The 26,938-nt window shown below is 41.3% G+C and overlaps 2 protein-coding genes and 1 pseudogene across 6 annotated transcripts in view; 1 reads left to right on the top strand and 2 right to left on the bottom strand.

Annotated features, from left to right (window-relative positions):
- TMEM255A (transmembrane protein 255A) overlaps positions 1 to 18,471 on the top strand; it is a 49,711-nt gene extending 31,240 nt beyond the window's left edge. For both annotated transcript variants that reach the window (XM_035288563.3, XM_035288562.3), the window contains 3 exons: positions 152 to 314; positions 9,081 to 9,224; positions 16,086 to 18,471. In XM_035288563.3, coding sequence (XP_035144454.2) covers positions 152 to 314; positions 9,081 to 9,224; positions 16,086 to 16,244 — 466 coding nt within the window. In that variant the 3' untranslated portion in view covers positions 16,245 to 18,471. The remainder of the gene's footprint in view (positions 1 to 151; positions 315 to 9,080; positions 9,225 to 16,085) is intronic.
- Positions 3,588 to 8,161, bottom strand: LOC108589736 (prefoldin subunit 4 pseudogene; annotated as a pseudogene).
- A 249-nt stretch (positions 18,472 to 18,720) lies between the features above and the next one.
- Positions 18,721 to 26,324, bottom strand: ZBTB33 (zinc finger and BTB domain containing 33). 4 transcript variants are annotated; one of them, XM_035288554.3, is made up of 4 exons: positions 26,137 to 26,324; positions 24,354 to 24,455; positions 23,965 to 24,082; positions 18,721 to 23,702 (listed from the first exon to the last, which is right to left on the bottom strand). In XM_035288554.3, exon 4 carries the CDS (start codon positions 23,698 to 23,700, stop codon positions 21,682 to 21,684), a length of 2,019 nt encoding a protein of 672 aa, XP_035144445.1. In that variant the 5' UTR covers positions 23,701 to 23,702; positions 23,965 to 24,082; positions 24,354 to 24,455; positions 26,137 to 26,324; the 3' UTR covers positions 18,721 to 21,681. The 4 variants fall into 4 exon arrangements, with proteins under 4 accessions (XP_035144445.1, XP_078218480.1, XP_008988083.1 ...); XM_078362354.1 differs by lacking the exon at positions 24,354 to 24,455 and having other exon boundaries at positions 25,906 to 26,324; XM_008989835.5 differs by lacking the exon at positions 24,354 to 24,455.
- Positions 26,325 to 26,938: the final 614 nt, after the last annotated feature.

The following is a 26,938-nucleotide window of genomic DNA, read 5'->3' as shown; positions in this document are numbered from 1 at the left end:
GCATGACTATGATGTCTGTTACTATAGCTCCCCATCTGCCCACCTGTCTTTTCACTGAGCTGTATGGTAGCCCAATCTCAGGGTTGAGTGGGGGACAGGGAGGACAGCCTGCTCCCTGGGGACTGACTGGAGCGTACTCCTCCCTGTCCAGCCGAGTGGAGATCACCGGTGGGTACTACGAATACATTGACGTCAGCAGTTGCCAAGATATCATCCACCTCTACCACCTGCTCTGGTCTGCCACCATCCTCAACATTGTCGGCCTGTTCCTGGGCATCATCACTGCCGCTGTCCTCGGAGGCTTTAAGGACATGGTAAGGAAAGAAGTGACTTTGCTTTTCACAGTGGCCCCTGTTGGGGATGGGGGAAGGTGAGGCAGTTGGGGAAAATGCAGATACATATTTTCAAGGGAGGAATCAGAAGCAATTGCTTCAAGGATGTAGCTTCCTTCAAATATCTCAAGTTGAAGGAGCTAGGTAATGTCATCAGTCTGCAAATATTTCTTGTTATACATGAATTACCTGTGTTCTGGAGTCACATTCTGGGGGTGAGGTGAGAGGAGGAAAGGGTGTTCTCAATTCCCCCATTTGCACTGCTTATGTAAACATAGTCTTTTATACCCCCACCCCACACTTTTAGTAGAATTTTCTGGGAATAGCTTTCCCCCTACAAACTTTGCAAGAGATGGAAGGAAAGGTTATTTTAGCTATAGGTATGATTAATGCTAGTCTCCCCCTCCCCAAGTATTTCATCCTGAAGTTTCTTCAGAAAGAGCATCTGGGTTCTTTTCTGTTTACATTCGCAGAGCCAGCACTAGTCTAAGTTGCTTGCCAGGTCTTGCCTTCATCCTGGACCTCGACCTCAGCCTCCCCACTTTCCATTCTTCCCTTCCAAATCTTTTCCATTCGTGTGTGTGTGTGTGTGTGTGTGTGTGTGTGTGTGTGTGTGTGTCTGCAAAGGCACACCAGAACTTGGCATTCAGTAGGTACTCCTTATAGTAGTTTTTTTTTTCCTTTCCCTTTAAGGCATTTCTAAGCATTGCTTATGTGATAAACCTAAATCTCTAATTATGGAGATAATAGCTTTGAGTTATGGTTATCAACCTGGCTTTATATAAGAATCACCTGCCCAGCATGGTGGCTCATGCTTGTAATCTCAGCCTTTTGGAAGGCCAAGACAGGAGGACTGATTGAGCCCAGGGATTTGAGACTAGCCTGACCGACATAGTAAGACCACCCTCTCTCTATATATATATCTATTCATATATATAATATACAAAACCTTTTATAATTAGCTGGGTATAGTGGCACACACCTGTAGTCCCAGCTACTTGGGAGGCTGAGGGGGGAGGATCACTTGAGCCCAGGAGGTTGAGATTACAGTAAACCATGATTGCACCACTGCACTCCAGACTGGGCAACAGAGTGAGACTCTGTCTCTAAAAAGAAAAAAAAAAAAGCTTGGGCCCCTTCTCTAGAGCTTCTGATTTAATTGGTCTAAACTGAAGTCCAGGAATCAGCTTTTTTTTTTTAAGCTCCCAGGTGATCCTGATCTGTAGCCATGATTGAATACCACTGTTTTAAATGAACGTCCCACATCTCTTTATGGAATTATTTTGAGACTAAGAGGGACTTTCCTTTGATCCCAGAAATTAGCCCCTTAGGCCCTTGGCTGTTTCTGTCACATTTTGGGGTCCCTGAAGAACAGAAACCTGAAAGGCAGTTTATAATTTGATCCTGGACTGTCAAAACAGTGAATGGTGGGGTAAGACAAGGGAAAAGAAAAAACCTCTGTCGTTTTGGACCGCAAGTCTCCAGCAGTACTGGGCTGACTGGAAGTATTAAGTGTTCCTGCTGATGACTCTAAATCAAGAGAAATCCTTTCCTGCCCATCTGCACTCTGTCTTTCTTCTTTCTCTTTCTCATTTGCACATTTCTTATCCCAGCTTCCCTCTCCAGACTCTGGAAGGCCCAAGCACTAATGAGTAGGGGAAGCATCAGCAAAGGTGGAGCCCCAGGAAGGAAAAGGATTTCCTGTAAATTTGGCCTTGAGGAAATTTTTAGGTGAGAGAGCTGGGAAAAAGCTGTTTCTGGGTTGGGGCTTCTTTGGAGCAAAGAATGCCCTTTGTTCTTGGAGACTTTCCCCAGGGGGGCAGATGAAAGTACAGGCATTGCATGGAATCTCAGCAGCTCTGGCTAGAAGAGAAGCTAGCTCCCTGGTTTGTCGAGTTGAGGAGACTGGACCTCAGGACGGGTGTTAAGAGTTCTCTAAATTGTCCCTAGAGCTTTCAGGCTTGGATGGCAGAGCTACCTTGATGCACAAATGGAGTAGGTGGTGGCTACTTGGTAGGCTCTGTGGGGTGCCTGTGAGGCTTCCTTCCTCTCCAATTTTACCCTACTGTGGGTGCTGAAATGCCATCATTTTTTATTCCTTGCTTTAAAATAAGCATTGTGCTTTTTCTCCTTGTCCACTTTCAAAATGCATGTATTAAACAAATGAAAAGGCCAGCAGGCCACAGAAGTGTTAATTCTTTAAGTTACTAATGTCTCAGTGTGAAGGATTTGATAAGACCCTTTTCCTTAGTGTCGGAAGCAATTGGACTTTGAAGGCAAAGGGCATCTGAGGAAGACAGGGAGAGCGGCTAGATGGACACTTTCAAGAAATTTCTGGAAATTGGAAAGAAGGGAGGAGTAGGAAGGTGATATGCTAAGAAATACAGCCCTGCCAAGCTTTTAGCCTTAGCTTTAGTCCCCTGAATTAATCACTTCGAAGTGTACAGTTCAGTGGCATTTAATACATTCACAATGTTGTGCAATCATTTCTATCTAGTTCTAGAACCTTTTTCATTACCTGAAACCTGTACCTATTAAACAGTCACTCCTCGTTGCCCCTTCCCTGAGCCCTCAGCAACCCCTAATCTGCTTTCTGTCCATCTGGATTTACCTATTATGGGTATTTTCTATAAATGGAATCATGCAATATTCAAACTTCTGGGTCTGGCTCCTTTCACTGATCATAATTTTATTTTTAGGATTCATCTACCTTGTAGCATACATCAGTGCTTCATTTCTTTTTATGGCTGAATGGACAGACCACATTTTGCTTAGTTTTTTATCCATTGATGGATATTTGGGCTATTTTCACATTTTAGCTACTAGGAACAGTGCTGCCATGAACATTCATGTATAAGTACTTATTTGATTACCTGCTTCCAATTCTTCTTCCACCTGTGGGTGGAATTGCTGGGTCATGTGGTGATTTTGAGGACCTTGAAACCAAACTATTTTCCAAGGCAGCTGTGTCATTTTACATTCCTACCTGCAGTGTGTGAGGGTTTTAATTTCTTCACATCCTCACCAACACTTTCTTTAAAAATTATAAACATTCTAGTGGGCACAAAGTGGTATCTTGTTATGGTTTTGATTTCCACTTCCCCACTGATCAGTGATGTTGGGCATCTTTTTATATGCTTGTGGGCAATTTGAATATCTTCTTTGGAGAAATATCTATTCAAGTTATTTGCCCAGTTTTTATTTTCCAAACAATATTCAAGTTTGTGAAACAAATTTTTAAGTATTATAAAATGTTTAATTTTCATCAGCTTCAAGGTTTATGTTGCTCACAAATTTTGTATATAACTGAATGTTCATATCTGCTAACACTGAAGTGATACCATTCTGGATTCTAAGGCATCAGTTTCTTCTTGCCAATTTTTCTTTGCCTCTTCTAGCATTTCTTGTGATTCATCTTGAGAAAGGCTAATAAACATCAATTTGATAAGGTATCATTAAGCAGTCATCATCTGCAAGCAGAATGTCATCGTAAGCATCCTCTAAATTTTGGAGTTGTTTCCTTTTTACTTCTGTTTCTTCCTTCAGCGCTGTGATTCTACTCACATTCCTTGCAAATTTGTTTGTCTTTTGTTGATATTCAAGAGTAGAACTGACATCTTCTGCAGCCTGTAAACAATAGTACTAGTAGCACCTACCTGTGGACTTGTGAGGGCTGATGTGATAACCCAGGTAAAGTGCATATATTAGGCCATTCTCACACTGGTATAAAGAACTGCCCAAGACTGGGTAACTTACAAAGAAAAAAAGGTTTAATTGACTCACAGTTCTGCATAACTAAGAAGGCCTCAGGAAACTTACAATCATGGTAGAAGGGGAAGTAGGCACATCTTACATGGCAACAGGTGAGAGTGCATGTGAAGGAGGCAAACGGGGAAGAGCCCTTATAAAACCATCAGATTTCATGAGAACTCACTCACTATCATGATAATAGCAGCATGAGGGAACCACCCCCATGATCCAATCATCTCCCACCAGGTCTCTCCCTCAACACCTGGGGATTACAGGGATTGTAATTCAAGATGAGATTTGCATAGGGACACAAATCCAAACCATATCAGTGCATCAAATGCGTAAAAGCAAACCTCAGTCAATGGAACCTTCAGATTGCCACACCCAGGACAAGGCCTGGGCTGCAGAGTCCTCATGCTCCCCAGAGGCACCCTCAGTACTGAGAGAGATGGCCCAGAGCCCTCCATGGATTCTGGCCTGGGGGCCTCCTGCCTCAGCAAGCCAGGCATCTAAGCAAATGCTTAGGGCCCTGGGTGCAGACAGGGCTCCCCACAGAACAGCTCTAAGCACTGGGGGCCTTGGTCTTGGGCCCCACACTGAGCTTCAGAGCTGGGCACCCCCAGCATCCCACACCCTCCTCTCCCCTGCTGCAGCTGAGACCTGGCCACTAACCAAGCATCCTGCCCATTTTAAAATATGTTTTGCTGTTGTTGAGTCATAAGAGTTCTTTATAAATAGTGGATACTAGACCATTATCAAATATGTGATTTGCAAGTATTTCCTCCCATTCTGTGAGTTGTCTTTTCACTTTCTTGATAATGGCCTTTGATGCACAAAAGTTTTAAATTTTGATGAAGTGTCATTTATCTATCTTTTCTTTTGTTGCTTGTGCTTTTAGTGTCATATCTAAGAATCTATTGTCGGCCGGGTGCGGTGGCTCAAGCCTGTAATCCCAGCACTTTGGGAGGCCGAGGCAGGTGGATTATGAGGTCAAAAGATCGAGACCATCCTGGTCAACATGGTGAAACCCCGTCTCTACTAAAAATATGAAAAATTAGCTGGACATGGTGGCGCTGTAGTCCCAGCTACTCAGGAGGCTGAGGCAGGAGAATTGTCTGAACCCAGGAGGTGGAGGTTGCGGTGAGCCGAGATCGCGCCATCACTCCAGCCTGAGTAACAAGAGCGAAACTCCGTCTCAAAAAAAAAAAGAATCTATTGTCAAACCCAGGGTCAATGATTTCCACATTTTTGTCCAAGCGTTTTATAGTTTTAGCTGTTACATTTAGGGCTTTGATCCACTTTGATTTAATTTTTATATCTAGTATAAGGTAGGGGTCCAACTTCATTCTTTTTCATGTGGATATCCAGTTTTCCCAGCACATCTGTTGAAGAGACTGCTCTTTCCCTACTTTATGGTCCTAGCAACCCTGTCAAAAATCAATTAACTGCAGATATATAGATTTGCTTCTGCATTCTTAATTTCACTGTTATCTTTGATCTCCCAAGGAAAAAAAGGGTTTGCTGGTGGTCTGTCCTGATTGAGGCAATAATGGCCCCTACCTATCTACAAAGCACTTTTGCACAATTAATTTTCACTATTACTACCTTGTGAGGTTAACTGTTAACTGTCTCTGTTTAATAGGTGAGGAAACAGGCCAAGAGGGGTCAAGTGACTTGCCCAGAGCTGAGTAGGAACTGGGGCTGGAGCCCAGATTTGTCAGATGCCAGGGCCTTTGCTCTTTCTACTCCATCCCAGCTGCCTCTGACTAACATTCGGATAGCCCTTTCCGGTTCTATGAGTGTTTTAACAGATATTACCTCCTTTGTTTAGTTGATTTAGTTTAATAAATTAAAAGCAAGTTATTTTCACCTGTTGGGAGCTTCTTTCACAGTAAGAAAGGAGAGCAAGGGAAGTACCAAGCATTATCAAATGTCAAACCTGGGAACTCTATCAAGGATGAGGGCAGAAAAAAAATGAAAGCAAAGATCAGGGGAGAAGATTTTTGATTCATTAGATTAGAGAACAACAGCGGGGGCACAGAAAAGGGTACCAAGGAGGAACCATTGCCTAGATCACTATATTAAAATAAGAACACAGTGGGTCAGGCGCTGTGGCTTGTGCCTGTAATCCCAGCACTTTGGAAGGCCGAGGCAGGTGGGTCCCGAGGTGAAGAGATTGAGACCATCCTGGCCAACGTGGTGAAACCCTGTCTTTACTAAAAATACAAAAATTAGCTGGGCATGGTGCCCCATGCCTGTAGTCACAGCTACTCGGAAGGCTGAGGCAGGAGAATTGCTCTAACCCGGGAGGCAGAGGTGCAGTGAGCCGAGATCGCGCCATTGCACTCCAGCCTGGCAACAGAGCGAGACTCCATCTCAATAATGATAATAATAATAATAAAACAAATTAAGAAAAATAAGAACATGGTGTAAGAAGTCCTGGAACATCATTCAGGTGAGCCTGACTACGATCCTTGGCCTACTTCCAAATGTGGTTGGTGACTTATGATGTGCCTCTCCCTGGGTAGAGTCCCCTAGGGTCTGCAGGGAAGCCCAGGGGTGCTGGCTAATGGAAGCCATTTCCAGAGCCAAGGGCTGTGAGCTGGCAGTCTTCAATGGAATCAGCTAGGAACCACCATTTCCAAAGTTGTGGGATCCTGAAAGGAACCCTGACCAGAGGTGTCTGGTGAAAAAGATCTTAAAGAAATGTTTGAAGAAGTGTTTGTTGACCAAAGATATGAGGATTTGAGACAAATCTTTTTTTTTTTTGAGACGAATCTTTAAAAAGTGAATATATCTTTCTATTTTCCCCTAATTGGTATCGCTGGTTTAGAGTAAACTGGAGAGGGAAAAAAGTAGCATTCTTTCCAAAGTCCACAATCATTGTCTCAGAATAGACTCAGTTTTGTCCAGGCAAGATTGCTTTCACCATTTCCTGTGCTACCTAGTAACCTTTTGTGTTACTGGAGCTCAGAATGCTACTGATCAATATTGGGGCGGGGGGGTGGTCTCACAATGTAAGCCCCAGAATTCTAACAGAAATACACATACACATACATACACATGGGATACACACACACACACACACACAAACACACACACACTCCTATATGTGCACACAAATAAAGACAGGGCCAAAATTTATTGTAAAATCAGAATTATTGATTTAAAATATAACTAGACCAATACTTTGGGTCATCTCTTTTGCCCCATCCCTGACCAAGTATTCACTCCACTCCCCACTTCCTCTTCTTCCCTCTCTCTTGTTGCCTTGTCCATTTTCTCTATATTCTCTACCCCCGACTCTCTTCTCTTGAGAGGCTTTCCTATATTAATTTACTCTTACTCTCATGTTTTTCTCATGATGCCTCCTCTATAATAGCCAACTTCCTTTCAAATATTATCTGGACCCTTGGCCTTGCTGAACACACAAAAACTTTTACATAGTTTACATTACATGGCATTATTGTTTCTCCAGAGTTAGGCTTAATTTATTTAGATAGAAGAGCTGGTTTCGTTTAGCAAGAGCTGGAGGGTGTGTTTTTAATTGACAGAATGCCAAGGGAACATGATTTCTGGTACTTCCCCAGGGATAAAATTTCTTTTTAGAATTCTGGGGGAGAGGTAAGGGCATTTCTGAGTGCTCTCCTCTGTAAAGCAAGCCAGCTCTTGGAATGGTCAAGATCTCAGCCCTCTCCCACACATTGAAGAGGCTGACAAACATTTATCTGGCTGTGAGCTTCATTATAATGACTGAGGTTTGTAACTCTTCAAAACTCCTAGAGATGTAAACAGTAACCCACTCCAAGAAAGAGAGCAACAGAACTGTGTTGAAACTTGCTGTAAGGGAGTTCACCCCTGCCAACACCCTAACATGGTTGCCTTTGTGACTGCCAAAGCCTGCCTACACATTTTTATCACTTGAGAGGAAGCTTCTGCTTCTCTGTTAATGTACTGTAGGTATGTTCCAGAAAGAAGACACATTGATTTTTCAGACAGCTCTCAATTATACACATGAATGGAAGAGATGTCAATGACATGGAAGATCGAAAAAACACTTACCTCACACCTTGACCCATGTGGCACAAACACAGTCCTACTTGGGAACTAATGAGTAGTGATAACTTCCTTTAGCAGTGCTTTGGCCCTGACAAGAGCAGGGCCTCCATTCTAGACAACGTTAGTTTTAACCCTTAAAGGGCTACACACACCACATGTTGTGAAAAGGATATAAAATTATGTCTGCATTGTTTTATTTGCACACACAAAAAAGGATCAATATATTATTGGTCTTTCATGGCTTCTGTGCACTGCTAGGATTTTGCCTCTACTCTATAGGGCTAATGAGAAATGAATGCCGTTCATGTCTTCTGGAAAGCCCCTTAGCAAGGTGGAGATCTCTAAGAATCCTTACAACTTTTACAAACTCTATATGATTGAGCACACTGTCACAGCAAGAGCACTATGCTTTTCAGCCTTGTCTATTTGACATTTTGCATTTTTAGTCTTTTTTCTTTTTAATTCTTGTTTTTAAAAATCACACAAATAATTTCAACTTTTCTATAGGTTTAAATTTTTCAAGTTAAAAACTTTGGGGAAAATGACACAATACAAATTAGTTGTAAACACTTTGACATATATAGAAGAAAGTCAAGAGTCCCTATATAGTTTGTAATACTACTACTCCCCTTCCCAGAGATAAACTACAGTTAACAGTTTGCTATGCATCTTTCTAGGTTAATTTCTTTGCATTTATAAACATACAAACATGTATAATTTGGGGGGTCTTTTTTTAAAAACATAAATTGGGATTATGTTAATATAACATAGTAGCTTTTAAAACATAAAAATATATCCTGGACAACTTTCTCTAACTAGGTCCACATCATTGTTTGTCAATAGCTGCATGGCATTCCATAGTATAGATGTACCCAGTTTATTTAACCATTCTTCTAGTGATGAATGTTTATGTTGTTTCTAATTTGTGTTTTTCTACAGAACCCAACTCTCCCAGCACTGAACTGTTCTGTTGAAAATACGCATCCAACAGTTTCTTACTATGCTCATCCCCAAGTGGCATCCTACAATACCTACTATCATAGCCCTCCTCACCTGCCACCATATTCTGCTTATGACTTTCAGGTATGTTTTGAGAGAAAAAAACTATTACCCTTGCTTTTACTCATGCTCTCTTGTTCTCTCCCTAAATTCATTTATTGGAACATTTCTATTGTCTGCATATGTATGAGGTCCAGGCATCTCCCTGATGGCCAGTGGCCTATAGGTGCTAGCTTAAGGACTATGTAGGCAGGAAATGATGGCAGAGATGGGAGGGTGGAAACCAGCCAAGAGAATAAACAGAGAGATGGAAGAAAAAGGGAGAGAGGGAGGTAAGATCAAGATATCCCAAACTGCCTTGAACTACAGCAAGGAGAAGGTAAGTTGGTTGGGAAATGGCAGCTCATTAGTATGCTACCATGGACCCCTGTCCAACAGTGGCTTTTTCCATTCCTCTGATATGGGGAGAAGCCTAATCCTGTTCCTTAACACAAGAGCATTCTGAGCCATACAAGGGTTTAAATCAAACCTGTAATGAGGAAGAAGTCCCATTCTTTTTCTCCAGGCTTCCTAACTAGGACTACACAGAGAAATACACAGAGTATTTTTATAACACCCCTCCCCCTTTTGCCCTAATATCACATAGGTCAGAAATAGTACTACAAAATTCGCACTTTCCCTTTTTCCTTTTGTACTGTGACTACTAGTAGGAAAGCAGAACCAAAAAAAAACAATTACTTTTTAAAAATTCATTGTATGCAGAACACTGAACTAGACACTTTGGGCAAACAAGTGAAATGGTCCTTTAGGTATGTATAATGATTATAAACCCTTGACCACAGAAGAGCAAGGTTACACTAAAATCTAGTTAATTCAGCCGGGTGCAGTGAGTGGCTCACGTCTGTAATCCCAGAACTTTGGGAGGCCAAGGTGGGCAGATCACAAGGTCAGGAGTTCGAGACCAGCCTGACCAACATGGTGAAACTCTGTCTCTACTAAAAATAGAAAAATTAGCCAAGCATGGTGGTGTGTTCCTGTAATCCCAGCTACTCAGGAGGCTGAGGCAGGAGAATCGCTTGAGTCCAGGAGGCAGAGGTTGCAGTGAGCCGAGATTGCGCCACTGCACTCCAGCCTGGGCAACAGAGCAAGACTCGATCTCAACTCCCACAAACTTAGCATTCCAATAATGGAACACTAGGCATAAATGGATTAAAGCTTAGAAAATATAATGATATAATTAGTTCTAAACCCTACTATGTAATATGCAATAATATGTAATAATAATAAATATAATACTATATGTATTATTATTGCATTATAGAGCCACAGACCTCTCCAAATGGTATCTAAACCAAACACAACATTTTATTCAACTTAATCAGATTTTTAAGTGTACACAGGTAGATAACTCAGGTAACTTGTTACCCAAATAGGTGGTATAGACTGGAAAACACAAATATGTTCAAGAAGAGCATGGATAATTTCAATAGTGACTGAGGCAACAAGGAATTCTTTAAGAGAATGCAGGGATGTTGAAGTTAACACAAGGAGGGTCATCATTCTCTTGGGGTCCCTATAATAAAAAGTCATCCTGAAATAGAGGAGCCACACATGACTCTAGCCCAAGAGGCTTCCTCTACTTTTACATCAAAGTAAATTACATTGATTTCAGGAATTTGCACTTTATAATGAATCCTTTAAGTAGGGACAATAATATATCTGGTGATGGTTATCACAAACTCCAAGGTTGGAAACCTCTCTATTGGGTATGGAGCCATCATCATTCCTCATTCAAATCCTACCCCAGAAATGAAAGCAAGATAGACAATTCCAACAATGACTTGGGTTGTTAGTTTCAGCTCAATGTTTATTCTGTGTTCCACATACCACACTTTGAGCTAGGAGCTATGGAAATAGAAATTAAATGAGATAGTCCCTGCATTAGTCTAGGGACTTGGGGTGGGAGGTCAGGGGACAGCAATGGGGACAAAAAAGTAAAGAAACTATTACTCAGAGTGCTATGGAAATAGTATACCTAACCCAGAGAAGGGACCCAGATTTAGCCAACTAGTCCAAACCTATACTATGGGCTTATAGCAGGGAATTTAGGGATTATAGAAGTCTCTCTTTTTAATAACAGCTGCTATTCACTGAGTACTTACTATGTACTAAGCATTGTGCTAACTGCTTTACATGTATCATCATTCAACTATTTACCTCTTTGAGAGAAGTACTCTTGTAATTGCCATTTTTAAGATAAGATGACTGAATCATGGAGAGATTCAGTGACTTCACCAAAGTTACAGAGGCAGTAAGTGAAAGAGCAAGGATTTATATCTAGGGCTGCCTGATTCCAGAAATTGGGCTGGGGGGTTTTTGAAGTTGTGAATCTGAGTAGAACATAAATCTTTTCCCCAGTTAATTTTTGGATATTTATACTTTCTACTGGTTTAAATTGTGGGCTTCATACTCGTGGTCCTCAGAAAGGGTCTCTTTACTCTTTTTTAATTAAATTATTAAATTGATCCCCACTAAACAAGGATTCCCTTTCTTCATGCATTCCATGGGGGGGGGGATTCAGGGGCTGCTTGAACACTTTTTATATGTCTCACAGTAGTTTCCCTAGGCTCAGGTCTTTAGTATTTCCTGTTTTAAGACTTTATAATTGTACAGCATAGGTCTCAAGAGGGTAAGATTTTAAGTGACTTCTCTGTACAACTTAAATGGTTTCATTTTAGTATTTTAAAGTTGAGCTTTCTTTTGCTCACCAAGTTTCATTCCCTTATGGTTTCATAGACAAAAATACCAGTTTTTACACAAGAAGGTCAGCCGGGCGCGGTGGCTCACACCTGTAATCCCAGCACTTTGGGTGGCCGAGGCAGGTGGATCACCTGAGGTTGGGAGTTGGAGATCAGCCTGACCAACGCGGAGAAAACCCATCTCTACTAAAAATACAAAATTAGCTGGGCGTTGTGGCTTATGCCTGTAATCCTAGTTACTCAGGAGGCTGAGGCAGGAGAATCAATTGAACCCAGGAGGCGGAGGTTGCAGTGAGCCGAGATTGCACCATTGCACTCCTGGGCAACAAGAGCGAAGCTCCATCTCAAAAAAAAAAAAAAAAAAAAGGCCAAGAAACATCTCTTATATTCCCAGATAAATAAAAAGCAGTCAGCAAATGCACTCCAGATCTGACAATAAAACTACCAGAAGTACAGACACACCTCCAAAAGGCCAGAGCTCCCTCACGCTCTTCTGACTGTAAAATGACCTAAGTTACAACCAGAAAATGGACCTTTCTAGACTTTCTTCTGAACGATTTCCCATTTTGATTATTTCCAAGTAGGAGTACTCCTGTGACTTTGGGTTTGGTGATTTCAACTTCCTTTTGACCCTGAGGCTAATAGAGGGATGAGGAAAAAATACTTACAATGTTTTGTTGTAACACCTCAAAGTCATACCCTTATTGGGTAGCTGTCCAATAAGGAAGCCTGGGAAACACTTCTTGTGGTCAGACATGAGCAAGGATTTGAGTCTGGTCAGCTGGCCCTGAGGAATTTTTGAGTGCTGAGCTTACAGAAACTGGATTCTTTTAAGCACTGGATTCCAGGGTATTCTTGCTTCTCAGGAACAACCCATACTCCAAAGCAGGAAGGATATAAGCTGAGACTATCTGTGCCTCCTTGTTTATCTATCCAACACTCATTTCTCTTGTCCTTTGCTCTATTTCTCACTACCCCTTCAGCTTTAGCCAAGTAGTCCAAAATCTGTAGGGTACAACACATCAGTTTCTACTGCTGGAAAATTAAAGGCAGCTTTTTATAAACCCCTCAAGGTTCCTAGCCATACTTCCCAGTCTGGCATACTGGGCCAGTCCCCCTACTTTACTCTAATCATAGAATGGTCCCTTTCCCATCAATTTGGTGACCTGCCAAGTTTAGGCTTAAAACAAAAGTCTCAACATATGCAATTCAAAAGTGCCTCTGTTTATCCCATTTATTAAATCACAAGGGTACACTAAGTTTTACCCTAGCCACTAAAAGTTACTCATTATAAATTGGGCCAATTTGATACAAGGATTGCTTTAATCTTGGGGAAGTGCAGTTTATAGCACAGGTTGCTGAGAGCCTTACAAGGCTGTTGTTGCCATCACTCAACTTTTTCTTCCCCCGTCCCATGCTGTAAAGTTTTTCCTTTCTTCCCCTCTTTTCCCTTGTTCCTGATTCACCCCTATTTTTCCTCTTCCTTTTACCCACTCTTCTCTCCATCTCCCCAGCCTTTGTTTCCAGGGGCAGAACAGAGGGAATGCACAGTACCAAAGATGCTGGGTTTTACCCTTGGGTCACAGTGTCCTTAACTAGTAATTATCACCAGCCAGTTTCAGGGCTCTTTGTGGAGTCTCTGTCCCACAAGGCTCCTGAAGAGAGAAGCATGCCCTGACAGAAATGCACATTGATCTTGAAGAGTGTAGGTCAGCCATCAAGCAGGCAGGAGGCAGGCTGAGGTGGAAGAGGAAAGCCGCCTGTGTCCCTGAAAGGGTGGTGCTCCTCTTTGAGCATCATCAGCCTGTTGGCCACCCCAGCCTCTTAGCAGCAGCTCAGGAAGCTGGAGCTGACTAGGCCCAGCAGTAGGCTATTTAGATGCTCTTCATGCTTGGTGGTACACAAGGATTCAAAGCTCTGTTCTCCTGAGCTGCCCACAGCATTATTAAAGTCACACTCTCAGGCAGGAACCAGAATACACCAGGCCAACTCCCCAGCTGTGACAAAGCCAAATCTTTCCCAAGGTGCCTGCCTGTTGCTAGGAAACTATGCACTGGTACTGTGGGCCTTTTGCCCCACAAAACCCCAAGGGTGTGTGGACTGCAGCCAGTTAGCTCCCTAGCTCTGCCAGGAACCCTTCAATTTTATCCTTAAGACTCCCAGCATCCTCAAAGGGAAGTGAGAATCATGGCCCCTCCCCCCATACTTCCCAAACACAAAACTGAGAAGTGAAAACCCAAGGGCCGTTGTACCACCTCCTTTTATTATCAAAGTGTACAACTGCCACCCACAGCAGCTGCTGCCCACAGAAGCCTTTTAATGCCTCTCAGGACAGAACTGCCTTTAGCTTCACTGCAGGAAACTTGCTTCTCCCTTCTGTGGCTGGGAACACCTAAAACTGGCCTTCTGGCTCTCATGTCATCTCTCTAGTGGGATTTACAGAGGCAGTGAGTGCCACATGCCCAGGCACAGAAATTTTTTGCCCTGCTGGGTTTTTGTTCCCCTCTCTGGTTAAGAGGAGCGCATTCTTAGTTGAGGAAAGCAACAGAACAGGAGGGAGAGAGAGGAGGAGGAAGGGAGAGTTTGAAGGGTGCAAGATGGAAAATCAGGAAATCACTACACTGATGTTTTAACAAAGGGTATCATCATTGGGGGAAGAGAAAAATTGAGTGTTTGGGAAGGAATCTAGATTGTCTCAAGTCCACTGCCTCAGGTTGTTTTGCCTTTAAGGGCTCTCCAGGTTCTCTGACCCTGCCATTTCTTCAGTCAGAGTGAAATAATGGATGGGATTTGGGAGGCAGGGGATGATGGAAACTATCATCTCTTCTCAGTCTTAACATTATGTGATAAGGAACAGATTATTTCTGTGTCTCAAGCAAGGCTTAGAAATCTCAACATCGATTTTATTTATTTTATTTGAGACGGAGTGTCATTCTGTCACCCAAGCTGGAGTGCAGTGGCATAATCTTGGCTCACTGCAACTTCTGCCTCCCAGATTCAAGGGATTCTCATGCCTCAGCCTCCTGAGTAGCCAGGATTACAGGCTCCCACCACCATGCCCAGCTAAGTTTTGTATTTTTTGTAGAAACAGGGTTTGCCGTGTTGGCCAGGTTGGTCTCGAACTCTTGACCTCAGGTGATCCACCCACTTCGGCCTCCCAAAGTACTGGGATTACAGGTGTGAGTCACCACACCCAGCCTAGATTTTATTTTTTAAAAACATGCCAAGTTCATCTTATATACTCCTGAAGTTGTATTCACTCATTCAAGATTTATTGAGCACCTACTACTTGGCAAGCACTATTCTGAGCTCTGGAGGAGACAGCAATGAACACAGCAGGCCAACTCTCCTTCGGCAAGGAAATCACTAGGGTCAAGGATATTCATGGGCCAGGGAGAGAAGGGGGCAAATGACTCATAACATGCCAATTCCCTGGGTGTTTTAAAAAATTCATTTCCATTCCTTTCCCAAAGACTAATAACCTTCCCCAAAGTCAGACAACACAAAGTAAAATTGAATACTCAGTGTCTCTGCAATCTGACATATTGCTCCTCATTCTCACCTCCATGCCTTTGTAACTCTTTGCTCTCCAACCTACTCTGCACTTGGGGATGAGGGGGCAGCAGTTAAGGTGGAATAGAAAATGTTGGACTTGGAGTCAGAAGACTCCAGATCCAAGCAAGCTATTTAACCTCTCTGATCTTTGTTTCCTGTCTATGAGAGGGCTCCTGACCATTGCACTACCTCTCTGTGATATACTTTTAGCAAAGACTTTCCCAGAGATCAGTGGCTTAGCCTCATTAAATGTTCTCAAGGCCAAAATTACCTTTTGAAGACTAGTTGCCATAGCTCAAGGGAGAGGTATTGGAGGCTTGAGTGACAAATGTAGAAAAGGGAGTGATTGACTCAAGAGGCAACACAGAAGTAGAAGCAACAGGATTTGGTAATTGATTGGATGTGGGCTGCAGGGGTCGCGGAGGAGGATTCCATATTTCTGCAGGTGGCTTGTAGCCTGAGTGACTGAGAGAACCACCTGTTCCATGTTCACTAATTCTGAGGTTTAGGAACTCTCTGTTCTTCCAAACAGAAAAAAAATCTTTGGCCCATGTTCATTTTTAAATAGTAATGACTGTTCAGAGAATTGCAAACTCACTGCCTAAACTGATGTTTTCTTTTTATCACACAGCATTCCGGTGTGTTTCCATCCTCCCCTCCCTCTGGACTTTCTGATGAGCCCCAGTCTGCCTCTCCCTCACCCAGCTACCTGTGGTCCTCAAGTGCACCACCCCGTTACTCTCCACCCTACTATCCACCTTTTGAAAAGCCACCGCCGTACAGTCCCTAAAGAGGAATGCCTGCTGCCTATTGAGATTATTGTGGCTTTTGCATTTCTGCTTCAGTGGAAGTGTGTAGGGTACAAAATTTAAAGTGTGACTCTTATGCATTAAGTTTTACAATGACCTGCCAGGCTAGGGAAAGATAGGGATGAAGCTTATTCGTTCTTAGTGCAGAGCAGGGGTGGCTAGGCTGAACCCAGCACTTCCAAGAAAGGCAGCTCACACTCTCAAAGCAAGGCTGGGGAGCCAGCCCAGCAAGAAGCTTATCGTGTTTAGACCTGCATTACCCTATTCTCCACCTCTGTATTCAGCAGAAGCGTGGTTGCCATCTGTTTCACTTTATGTAAAAGAGTGTTGTCCTCGGGCCCTTGGCAGATTGCCACCCCAGCACCGAGGTTGAAGCACCTGGCTTATAGGTCCTATCTTTCCCTACCACTAAAGTCAGTCCCTAAGGAAAAGTTCCCAGTTGATGGGGCTACACAGTAGTTCCAATAGAGTTTTGGCTAGGATTTTGTGTCTGGATGTTGAAAAAGGCTGCCGACATCCCTTACTCCTTTCTTCTCTGAGTATGGTAAAAATGGCTGTTGTGAACACTCAGCTCAGCTTTTGTTAGTGGTACCTCCTAAAGGGAAAAGTGCAATATTCCTGCATCTTGAGTAGTGGGGAACAGTATGTACTGTTCTGGAAGCATTGAAACACAGAGGAACATGTGAGATGTTTTAAGTAGATCACCTAGGAGACAGTGGTTCTACCACATGTTGCATTATTACAAAATACATTCACTACAGGAGATATAAATCTTACGGTTGTAATTCAGAATTTAAAAATGTCATAGATTAGGCTCTTGGGTCATCATATAAATTGTTACTAATCTTTGTGACTATTTAATCTTCAAATATTGTGCTTCAACCCCAGCAAGCCGCACGTATCCTGCACCCCACCCGAAAAGACTCATCTGTATTTTAATGCCACTGCTCTTATTGGTCCTTTTTTGTTGAGACCAGTCATGACAGCATTCCAAATTATGAAAGTGTTACAATGCCGCTTCAAGTCTGCAAAACCTCAAATGTAGCCCAATTGACAAATACTTAAGTGTTATGGTAGATTTAAAATCCATCTGGCACACCGTGGTAGGTATTTGTACAGTTCTTTTAATTATACATAGCTTTACACCATCAACTTGTTGAGTTTAAAACACTTTACACCCATGGCGTCACTTCAAAATGAACATCTTCATTGTGATCTTATATTAACCTGAAAATTGATTGATTCAAAGGAAGACCCATAATCCTACACTTTACAGCGTAAACATACAGGGGCTATAGGAGGGTACCTAATTAGACAGTTCTGCAAACACAGAACACACACTGGAAAATTTTCCAGCCAATTTTGCTACCTCCCAGCTTGATGGATTAGAGGTAGCAGACAAATGCTGGTGCTCCCATCTACCTTGTAGACACCCAGCCATCAAGAATCAAGGCACAAGAAGTGCATTCTCTCATTACTAACAGTAAATGTTTGCAAGATATCCAATTTAACTTTTAGCATCATGAATATTGTCTTACCCAGATTTTGAATCTGAAAAACTATAATCCTTTTGTGTTATACAAAATTACCATGATTTTTTATAGTTCTGAGCATATTAAAATTCTATTGGATTTCAAAAAGAGACTAATACCCAATTGACTTACTAAACAAATATCAACTTGTGATACTCAATTTTTTGGCCATTTACACTTGAGCGTTTGCTTTAGTGAATGTGCATATTTAATTTTTTAAAGCACCATTCCACAGTATATCCTACATTTATCACATTTCTTAAAGTGTTAAGATTCTATGGCTCATTTCTATATATTTTTATTACTTTACAAAATAACCTGAAAGTGTACAAAATACATTTTGTAACACTTATTTTGAGCAGCTTCTTTTATTACACTGAATTATATAAAGTGCATGTTACCTTAGAAAAATTGATACTTGCTGCTTTACTCTTTTGCAAAACATTTGCTGTAATGAAGGGATTTGTATTTCCAATATATATCTTGACTGCATTTTGTAATGTTTACTGCTTTATTCCTAATTCTGCTTTAAAGTATTGAACTGGGCATGAAACATTAAAATATTAATCCAGAACCTGTATAAATTGGATGTTGCTTAAAATCTGTATCACTGCCATGTTGGAAACTCAGACTGCTTTTGTGACATTTCAAATGAATAAAACTATTCTCCTCCTTATCCACTTGTGTCAAGGTAGCTACAAAAGTACAGCAAATGCTCTAAAGCAACTGACAGCAGCTACTCACTTTTGACTATTAAGAGTTCAAGACAAAAGGGGACATGATTAACCAACATATAAAACCTAATGGGAAATTTTGCCATGCTGTCATCAGAAATACAGCTCCAGTCTCCTGTTATAAAAATTGAAAAACATATAAAACCTATATAATTTCTGAAAAACAATCTTGTAAAACACGCACTCAAACATGAGAATTAAATCATTTTATTTTTGCCGTAAGAAGCTCTAAGAACTAATATCAGGCCATGGTTAATGAAAAGTAGAACTTAAAGTCATGACAGGGAAGATTGTACAAGTGTGAACATTACAGTACTGGGAGAAACGAACAAGGTCTCATAAGGTTGACCAGCCAGGAAGCCAGTGCTGTTGAGTTAGCATTTAGTTCTTTAGAATATGCATGCCTTGACAATACAAAATACCTTGATCAATGTTTACCATTTTTTAATCTTTTTGGTACAATGGGGAAAAATGTGGCATTATTTCTTCATAGTGGTTGTGTGTGGGGGGATTATTACCACCAAAATCACAATAATCATTTAAAGTATATTTTAAAGGTAGTCTTGCAAGATTGTTATGGCATTTTAAAATCTCTGTAGTTTGAGCATTTTCATTTTGTCATTTCCTTGAACAAATTACTGTTTCAAATAGCTCCTATCCAGAATATTTACAGGTAATTTAGCATAGGAGTAAATCTGAAGCTAACTTCAAAGAAGAAAAGTAAGTTCAATAGCCACAGAGCTAAGTATAAGATAGAAAAACCACATGGTAATTTTACACAGTATCTTGCTACAGATTTCCAATCCAATAAATACCACAAATGAAGGATTTTTGCCCCAAAGAAGTATTTCACATGAACTCTGTACTTTGGATATGGAAACTTACAGAAAAACTGAAGACCCTGAGATACATGCAAGTAAGAGTCTTCTGGCAAAAATACAATTTAATATTCCAGTTTCTCTCCTCCCAAAAAACTCCAGAAGATACCTTTAGTAGGCACAGAATTTTAATGTCATATTCAGAATTTACAGAGCACAGCAGCAGCAAATAATTACATCCCTATTATTCAGAATGGATAGTTTTCCATTATAGAATTAGTTCCTGGTTTGTCATAACAGACTTGTAGAAACTGCCAAGCTTTATTATGACAAACTAATTGACCTAGCAGTTGAGTCTGAAAGATCTGAAAGCTCTGCTGGCATCAGTATCATTCATATTGGTAATTATGTCTAACTGGTGAAACAGCATTAATGAAACTCAAATTTCCACTGAGAACATTTCAGAGTGCACACTATAGCCAAAGAAAGAGTAATGTTATCAATATCTACACAGGAAAAAAAAACAGATATGGTGATTCCAGAGATCACAGAGTCTTAAGTTATAAGGTAATTTCAAATATCCCAAGGGTTAGTTTACAAAATGGTTTGAAGGTCTAGACTTACAGAAGAGAAAACAGGTAAATGCACATCACTCTATCCCTTGGCAGGCAAAGGATTTTTCTTGCATTATTGCATGTACTGATGCCTGATACCCTCAGCTACCATCTTAAGAAACACTGAAACCATTACCTTCAAATCCAGCTTGCCATAAGAACAATGTATACATGAGAAATTATGATTAAAGCTTTAAGTTCAAAGTCAAGAAATAGATTATTTTTAAAAATACATGGTAAGGAGAAAAAAAAATCTATGTTGAACTAAGAAATACTTAGGGTAACAAATGACTAATAACTATGCACAACAATCTTTTCCAGAATCAATTTTTTCCTTTGCAAAAAAAAAAATCATTTACAGATGTTCAACAAGTTAATTCTGTTATAAATGCTAGGCTATATATATGTTCCAACCTGCTTCCTTTTAATACTAGCACAGTTTAGTACTAGCACTTCAGTAAGTGTTAAATTTATTTTCTGAGTGTTTAAATATATGTCATTTTAAAAAGAAGAAAAGTGGTATTTATTGTTGTCAAGACAAATGGGAACTGACAAGCCTATATAACGTTCCTTATGTAGTTTTCCGATTGCTATAATATTGCAGCAATTTGCAGATGGAATAAAACTTACTTTAGAAGGGGTAAAAACCTAAGAGATCTTGCTGAAAGGAAAATACTAGATCGCTGATTCAACTATTTCAAATAAAGACTTCCTATGGGAGGGTCTAAGTAATATGAACATTTAAAAATATATGGCAGCAGCCTCCCACCCAAAATATGTAAAAGTCTCACCTATGAAATCTATCATTTACAAGGATTTATACATAAAGATTCATTTGGTGGCTTTCAGATTCAAAATTTGAAAATTTGCATGGGAATATTTTTAAACATAAGAAGCAAAAAGGAAACCTCCATTCCAATCTCTATCATGTGGTAGCCACAGAATTAAAAATATGTGCAATAGAACTTTTCATCTCCTCCTGTCTGCATTACAGAGATTTGTTTTTTTTCATTAGTTTTTTTCACCCCCAGAGACCACATTGCAAAGGTATAAAGTGGTCTAGCCACCAAAGTCTTTTACAGACTATGGCAATGAAAGCAAGGATTAATTCTAATTAGCTAAATCTAATTGATTCTTTAGAGAGACTTTTCTGCATGGCTATTTTCATGGAGGGAGGGTGGCAGGAGGTTGCTGTCCACTTGGGACTAGTAGAATACACGACCCAAGTAGACTTATTCTGACATTTTCCAGAACAACTCTAAAACTTCTTATTTACTCTTTATGCCATATACAAGACAAAACACACATTTATTGTCTCAATGTTAAGAAAATTGAGAATTCAGCAGTAAAGTGCTAACATGGAAGGGGAAAAAGTTGTAAGATGTACTAGGGTATGCTAATAACTCCAGTTATTTTCAAAGAACATTCAGACTGCTTCAAATTCTATTCAGAAAACTCTCTCTCCAAGCTTTTTATTTTTGCCTCTTTTAAATGAGCTGAAAGCTAAACAGATACTTGCGGGGGGGGGGGGGTCTCACCTCTACTCAGAACTTTCAGAAAAATTTGCTTCTAAAAATTATCAACAAAATAATTCCACTACACTTTCTTCAGATAATGTGGCAGATCAAATTTACTTATTCGCACCTTAATTTGTTTTACAGATCTTCTGAAACCCCTGCCCCATCATCCAAAACAACACTTTCTAGTATTTCAAAGGCATTTAGTAAGATTCTGGGATTATAAATTCAAACTCAGTACTGCCATCTGTTACATTCTGTTTAAAAATGGAATCATTTTCCTGCTGAATAAAAATATCTTCCCAGGTCATTGGCTTGTTCTGAGTAGATGTGGTGGTCCCTACGGGAGGTTCTTTTCCAGTGTCAACCTTATACCCAATACCATCATCCTTCATTGCAGGCATAGTGCTTGATCTATCAGAAAGATAGGCATATTGTCTGATCTGTAAAGACCTGCATGGATGTAAACGATAAAGCTTTGAGTCCCCAGAAGGATCTTGACTATGAACTGACTTTATATGTGAAGACATAAATTGATAGTTGATGAAAGATTTGCCACAGGCCAAACACTGATACCTTCGCTCCCCTGTGTGATGAATTTCATGCTTTGTGCGATATTCTGCAAGAGGAAATACCTTCTCACAGTAACGGCACGGATACTTCTTCTCCCAAGAATGAATGTTAAAATGTCTCCGCAAGCTTGTCAGACAGACATACGACCTTTTGCACACAATACAGATATAATAGACCCTTCCATCTACTATTAACTCATAGTGATCATCATGTTTTACTTTCATACGTTTGTTTGCCATCTCGCTGCCAGACGTTTTTGGTATTTCATTCTCAAGTCTGGCCTCCCCTTCATCAGGGTCATCTTTGACAGGGATCACTATGTCATAAGTATCTTCACCGATATTTGCATAAACTTTGCAACCAGTCGATAAGCCTTCAATTTCAGTAGCTGTATCTAAAGTAATGATCTTCTGACCCTCCATTAGATGTTTTGATCCTAAGCCTGGATCATTAGTATTTCTAGTAATTATATCTGAAATTTTTAAGGAATTGGAAAGTGGTTCTTGAAGAAGTGTAGGAATCTGCATCTTCTGTATTAATGATCCATCAAAACTGGTACTTTGGGAGGTATCAGCCTGTGGGACCAAAGATGTATTACTGACGGCCGAGTCAGGACTGGAGCTAATAGTGTCATCATCATCATCTATAATTTCCTCCTCCTCCTCTTCACTGGCCTTGTTTCCTGTTAAAATAGCACTGTTTGGTGTCGGCTGATTCTGCACAAGTAAATTGATTGAAGAGGGCATATGATTTGGAAGTGAAGAACTGACATTTGGTGGTGTAGAAAGTGGTGTCTGATTTAACAAAATAATGTTGGGAGTCAGATGTGTTGGAGCTGAAGATACCAACAATTTTTCACTTCCTTGTGTTTGGCTCAGAGTTGCCTGATTCACAGGAGTAGGAAGTTTCTGAGTAGGTGTGATATTTGTTAAAGGGGGAGAGTTATTGCTAGCACTAGGTGCAACATCTGAAATAGCAACAGGGCCTGGTTTAGATTGGACCTGTGCCACTGTGTTATTATTCGGCAAAGTCTCCTTTGCAGGCAGAATCTCGGAGCAAAAAATGACATCATCATCATCATCATCAGAATCGGTAACAATGATCTTTTTCATTTCATAATCTTCAGCAGATAATGAAAAAGACTCTGTGATAATAGGCATTATAGTAGCCCCATTATCTTGGGCTTCATCTTTTGATTTTTGTATTACAAGGTTCTTTTCACCAGAATCAGGAGGTAAAGGTTCAGTATTACCATCCTGAGCTGTACCTGAGATGCTTTTAACCTGTGACAATGGGACACCAAGCTCTGCTATAAATTTCACTCCTAATAACTGCCCTGACTTAATTAGCTCATCAAGCAAATCTGATCTAACACGAACAATTTTAGAACTATAGATATAATTGAGAATTTCTGCAAAGATCTCTGCTCTTATAAAGCTCAGTTCAACAACTTGCCCGGCAACAGAGAAGAGCTGATGGAAGTAGGTACTAGAAGCTGAAAGAATATTCTTGTGGGCCCGGAATTTTCGGTCTTCCACAATAACGGTAACATCACAGAAGAGTCCATGACCACGTTGCTCATTCAAGGAGTTCAGCAAACTGCCAGAGTACTGAATGTCTGTAGCAGAAATCAGTTTCCTACTCTCCATGCCTTTAAGAGAATGAGAAGAGAGGATGGGAGATGATCAGAGAGAAAAAACAAAAGTACTTATCATTTAGAATCTAAGCAGCAGCATCATTAAATAGTTTATTCAAGTTTTAATCAGTTTGGCATTTTTTTTTTTGGCTTTTACAGAAATTGTTCATACAGGCTAGATTTTGGAACAAGTATGAAATCCCATTACTTCCTCCTGAGAAGAGCTGAGCAAGTTTTACATCATTATACAGATTTGAAGAGTAAACTCCATAGTCACCTTGTTTTGAATCTTAGGTACATGTATCTCCACGAAGTGATTTTTAAAGATTAGAATTAATTTTCTTAGTCCCAATTTTGGGTTTTCTCTCCAAGAAGAGGTAAGAGTTGATTTTTAACTGTCAAAATTAAGAAAAATCATCATGAATGCACAGAAGTTATTTCATCTGTAAATGATTTAAATGTCAGAAAAGCTTGGTTCGTGCAATACTGAGTCTGAAATACATACTCTTAATGTTAACTAATCTTTAAGAATATATGCAGAATCTACACCCTGGAGCCAATGACCTTTGTAAACATTGACAATTATTACCTCCCAACGTCCCATTATTTTTCTGTTATTTAAATTGGGGTGCCTCATCTTGACAAACTATTAAACATCTTTCTTACCCTTTCCTCTTTCTTCATCCCCTTGTCCCTTCCCCTCATCTCTCCATCTTTACAATTTCCAGAGGTGGAATGTTAAACAATGCCAAGTGAAGTCAACAGACACTATCATGAAAAAATATGACAAAGGAAAAGGAAAGTTTACCATTTCTAAATACCCACTTCCAAGAAAACACGAAACACTTCATTTTGCTGGTACATATGTGCCTTGGTATGAGAACTTTTTCACACCAAATGAGTTAGTGAAAATGTAAACATTAACTTATTGGAATAGATTACTCTAGAAGGGGGGATGTTAGTAGATTGCATTGTTGTGTGACACTAGCAAAACACCCTTTTTTGCACTTTGCAGAAGATATTTCCAGTAACAAAGATGCCAAAGTTTAGGGGGAAAAAACCCTATATTAAAATATATATATAATATCCATATGTATTATATATGGATATATTTTAATATATGGATATTATATATTAACAGTTGACAAGTACCTTTAGCGAAGAAATATTTTTATTAGTATTCGCTCCCTTTGAAGTTACCAAAAGGGTATCGATGTCACAATGCTCAAGTTATATACACGTGGAGGGCAGTTCTGTCTCAAATACCTTCTAAATTTTTCAAAATGATACCTTAAGAACAAACAGCAGGCAAAAAGTCTAAAAATCAAAGATTTAAAACATTTTATCTATTTGAAGGTGTTGCATGTTAACACTCCCAAGGAATTCCAGGTTACCATAGAGGCATTCATCGTCAGAAAGGGTGACCTTTGGACAGTTTGCCAAAAACCAGGGCTTCTAAAATACGGGCATTTCGACAGAAGTAAATTTTAAGTGGAAAGACAGGTTTTCTGAAAACGGCACACAATTTTTGTGGTTTGCACACGGGGTCTTCCAATACGGGAATGCGTCAAATGTACGTGTCCAGGTGACACTGGGACTCGGTTTCATTTCGTTTATGTGTCCCCCTCCTCCTTGTCAGGGTGGGCCCAGGACAGCACAAGTCGGTCTGAACCCACCCTGAAGATCTGAGATTTGACTGTGGAAAAGCCACTCTATATCACTGTAAAACAAACCCTTGATCGAGGGCAGGTTCGGAGAGGCTGGTGACGGCGGAGAGATAAAAGCCATCCGCGAGGGAGTGAAACAACCCGACACGCGGCTCCCTGCGGCAGCTGAACCTCATCTCCCTTCCTCCACCTCCCTCTTCCCCGTGTGGACCCCTGCCAGCTGCAACCGAGGTTTTAACCTCAATTCACGTGCAAAGCAAGCTTCTTGCAAATACAGATGGAGGTACAAACAGCAGAGTGAAGGAGGGAGGAATACGGGGTACCAGGGAAAGTAGAAGGTAGCAAACAGCAGGGTGGGGTGTTGGGGGGGGGAGATGAGGCGAAGCAGGCGGCATTGTTGTGCCCCGGGAAGGGGACGGAAGGGCCCCGCAGAAAAGCTCTAAATCAAAGTAGGGGTAGGCGGAGTAAAAGAGGCACAAAAACGCAGGGAGAGGGGCGAGGGAAAAGCCAAGTGGGTCTCTATGATGGGCTCCCCACGCCCTGGGGCCTACCTAGGGCACCGGCAGCCCCTCGGTCCCTAACGGCGAAGGGGACCGCGCCGCGGCCCTCGCGGTTCGTCCCCTCCTTCACTCCCCGGCCCACACAAAGAGCCGGAGGAGCGGAGCCTCCGACTCCGCCGCTTCCTGGTTCAAGAGAGGGGAATGCGAACGCAGGCGCGGCCCAGGGACGGAGAAGGCAGGCGCGCTCCTTCGCCGCCTCCCGGATTGGGGCCCGGTCCTCACCTGCTTCTCGGCGCCGCCGCCGCTCTTCCTCGGGACGCGCGGAAGGCTGAGTCCCCCAACAACAAGAAGCCGCACTCCCCGGCGATTTTGCCCCTTCTTTAAACGTCGCTCCAGTCTTGGTCGACGTCGACGCGGCCGCCGCCTCCTTCCGCCACCGCTGCTACAGCTGCCCCACGCAGCCGACAGAGGGCACAACGCGTGGGCGAAGCGTTGAAGTCAACGGCGCCCTCCTCTTCCGAGCAACAGCCGGGGCTGTCCGGAAGGGCCCGAGCTTGAGGCGGCTCCACTTCGGCGCCGTGCTCTGCCTTCGGCTCTTTCCGCAAGGGGGCGGAGGAAAACTAGGAAGCTCTTGTGTGTTCGGCTCTTTCCGGAGGGTGAAAGGGTGGGAAAAAAGGAAAGGGAAAGATCGGGTAAGGCAGTCGCAAGCAATTGGATGGAAGGGAAGCGAGTCGCTTTCACTGAAATTCAATGTGAACTTCTAGGGCATACAAACTTTTCGAGACTATACAGGTTTCATTTCTTCTGCAAGTTTGAATCTACTCTGTTAGAATCTACTCTATTAGTTTGAATTACTCTGCTAGATGATAAACCATCTTGAAATATAATCAGAATAAATACAATCAAATATAAATTAACTTCTTATGGTAACTCAAGTTCTGGGATAACAAGTCAGCAACTACATTTCAGTAACTACTTTTAAGGAAGAAAGTTAGTGTTTGGACAACTACTGTTTTCTTAATTGAATACTAAATGGTGCAGTACTATGTTAATTCCCTCATTTCAACTTGCATTTACTGACACC

Source organism: Callithrix jacchus, chromosome X (genome assembly GCF_049354715.1).
Source record: "Callithrix jacchus isolate 240 chromosome X, calJac240_pri, whole genome shotgun sequence".
Classification (NCBI taxonomy): Eukaryota; Metazoa; Chordata; class Mammalia; order Primates; family Cebidae; genus Callithrix; species Callithrix jacchus.
The sequence above is the reverse complement of the archived record's forward strand: the minus strand, read 5'-3'. Positions and strand labels throughout refer to the sequence as shown.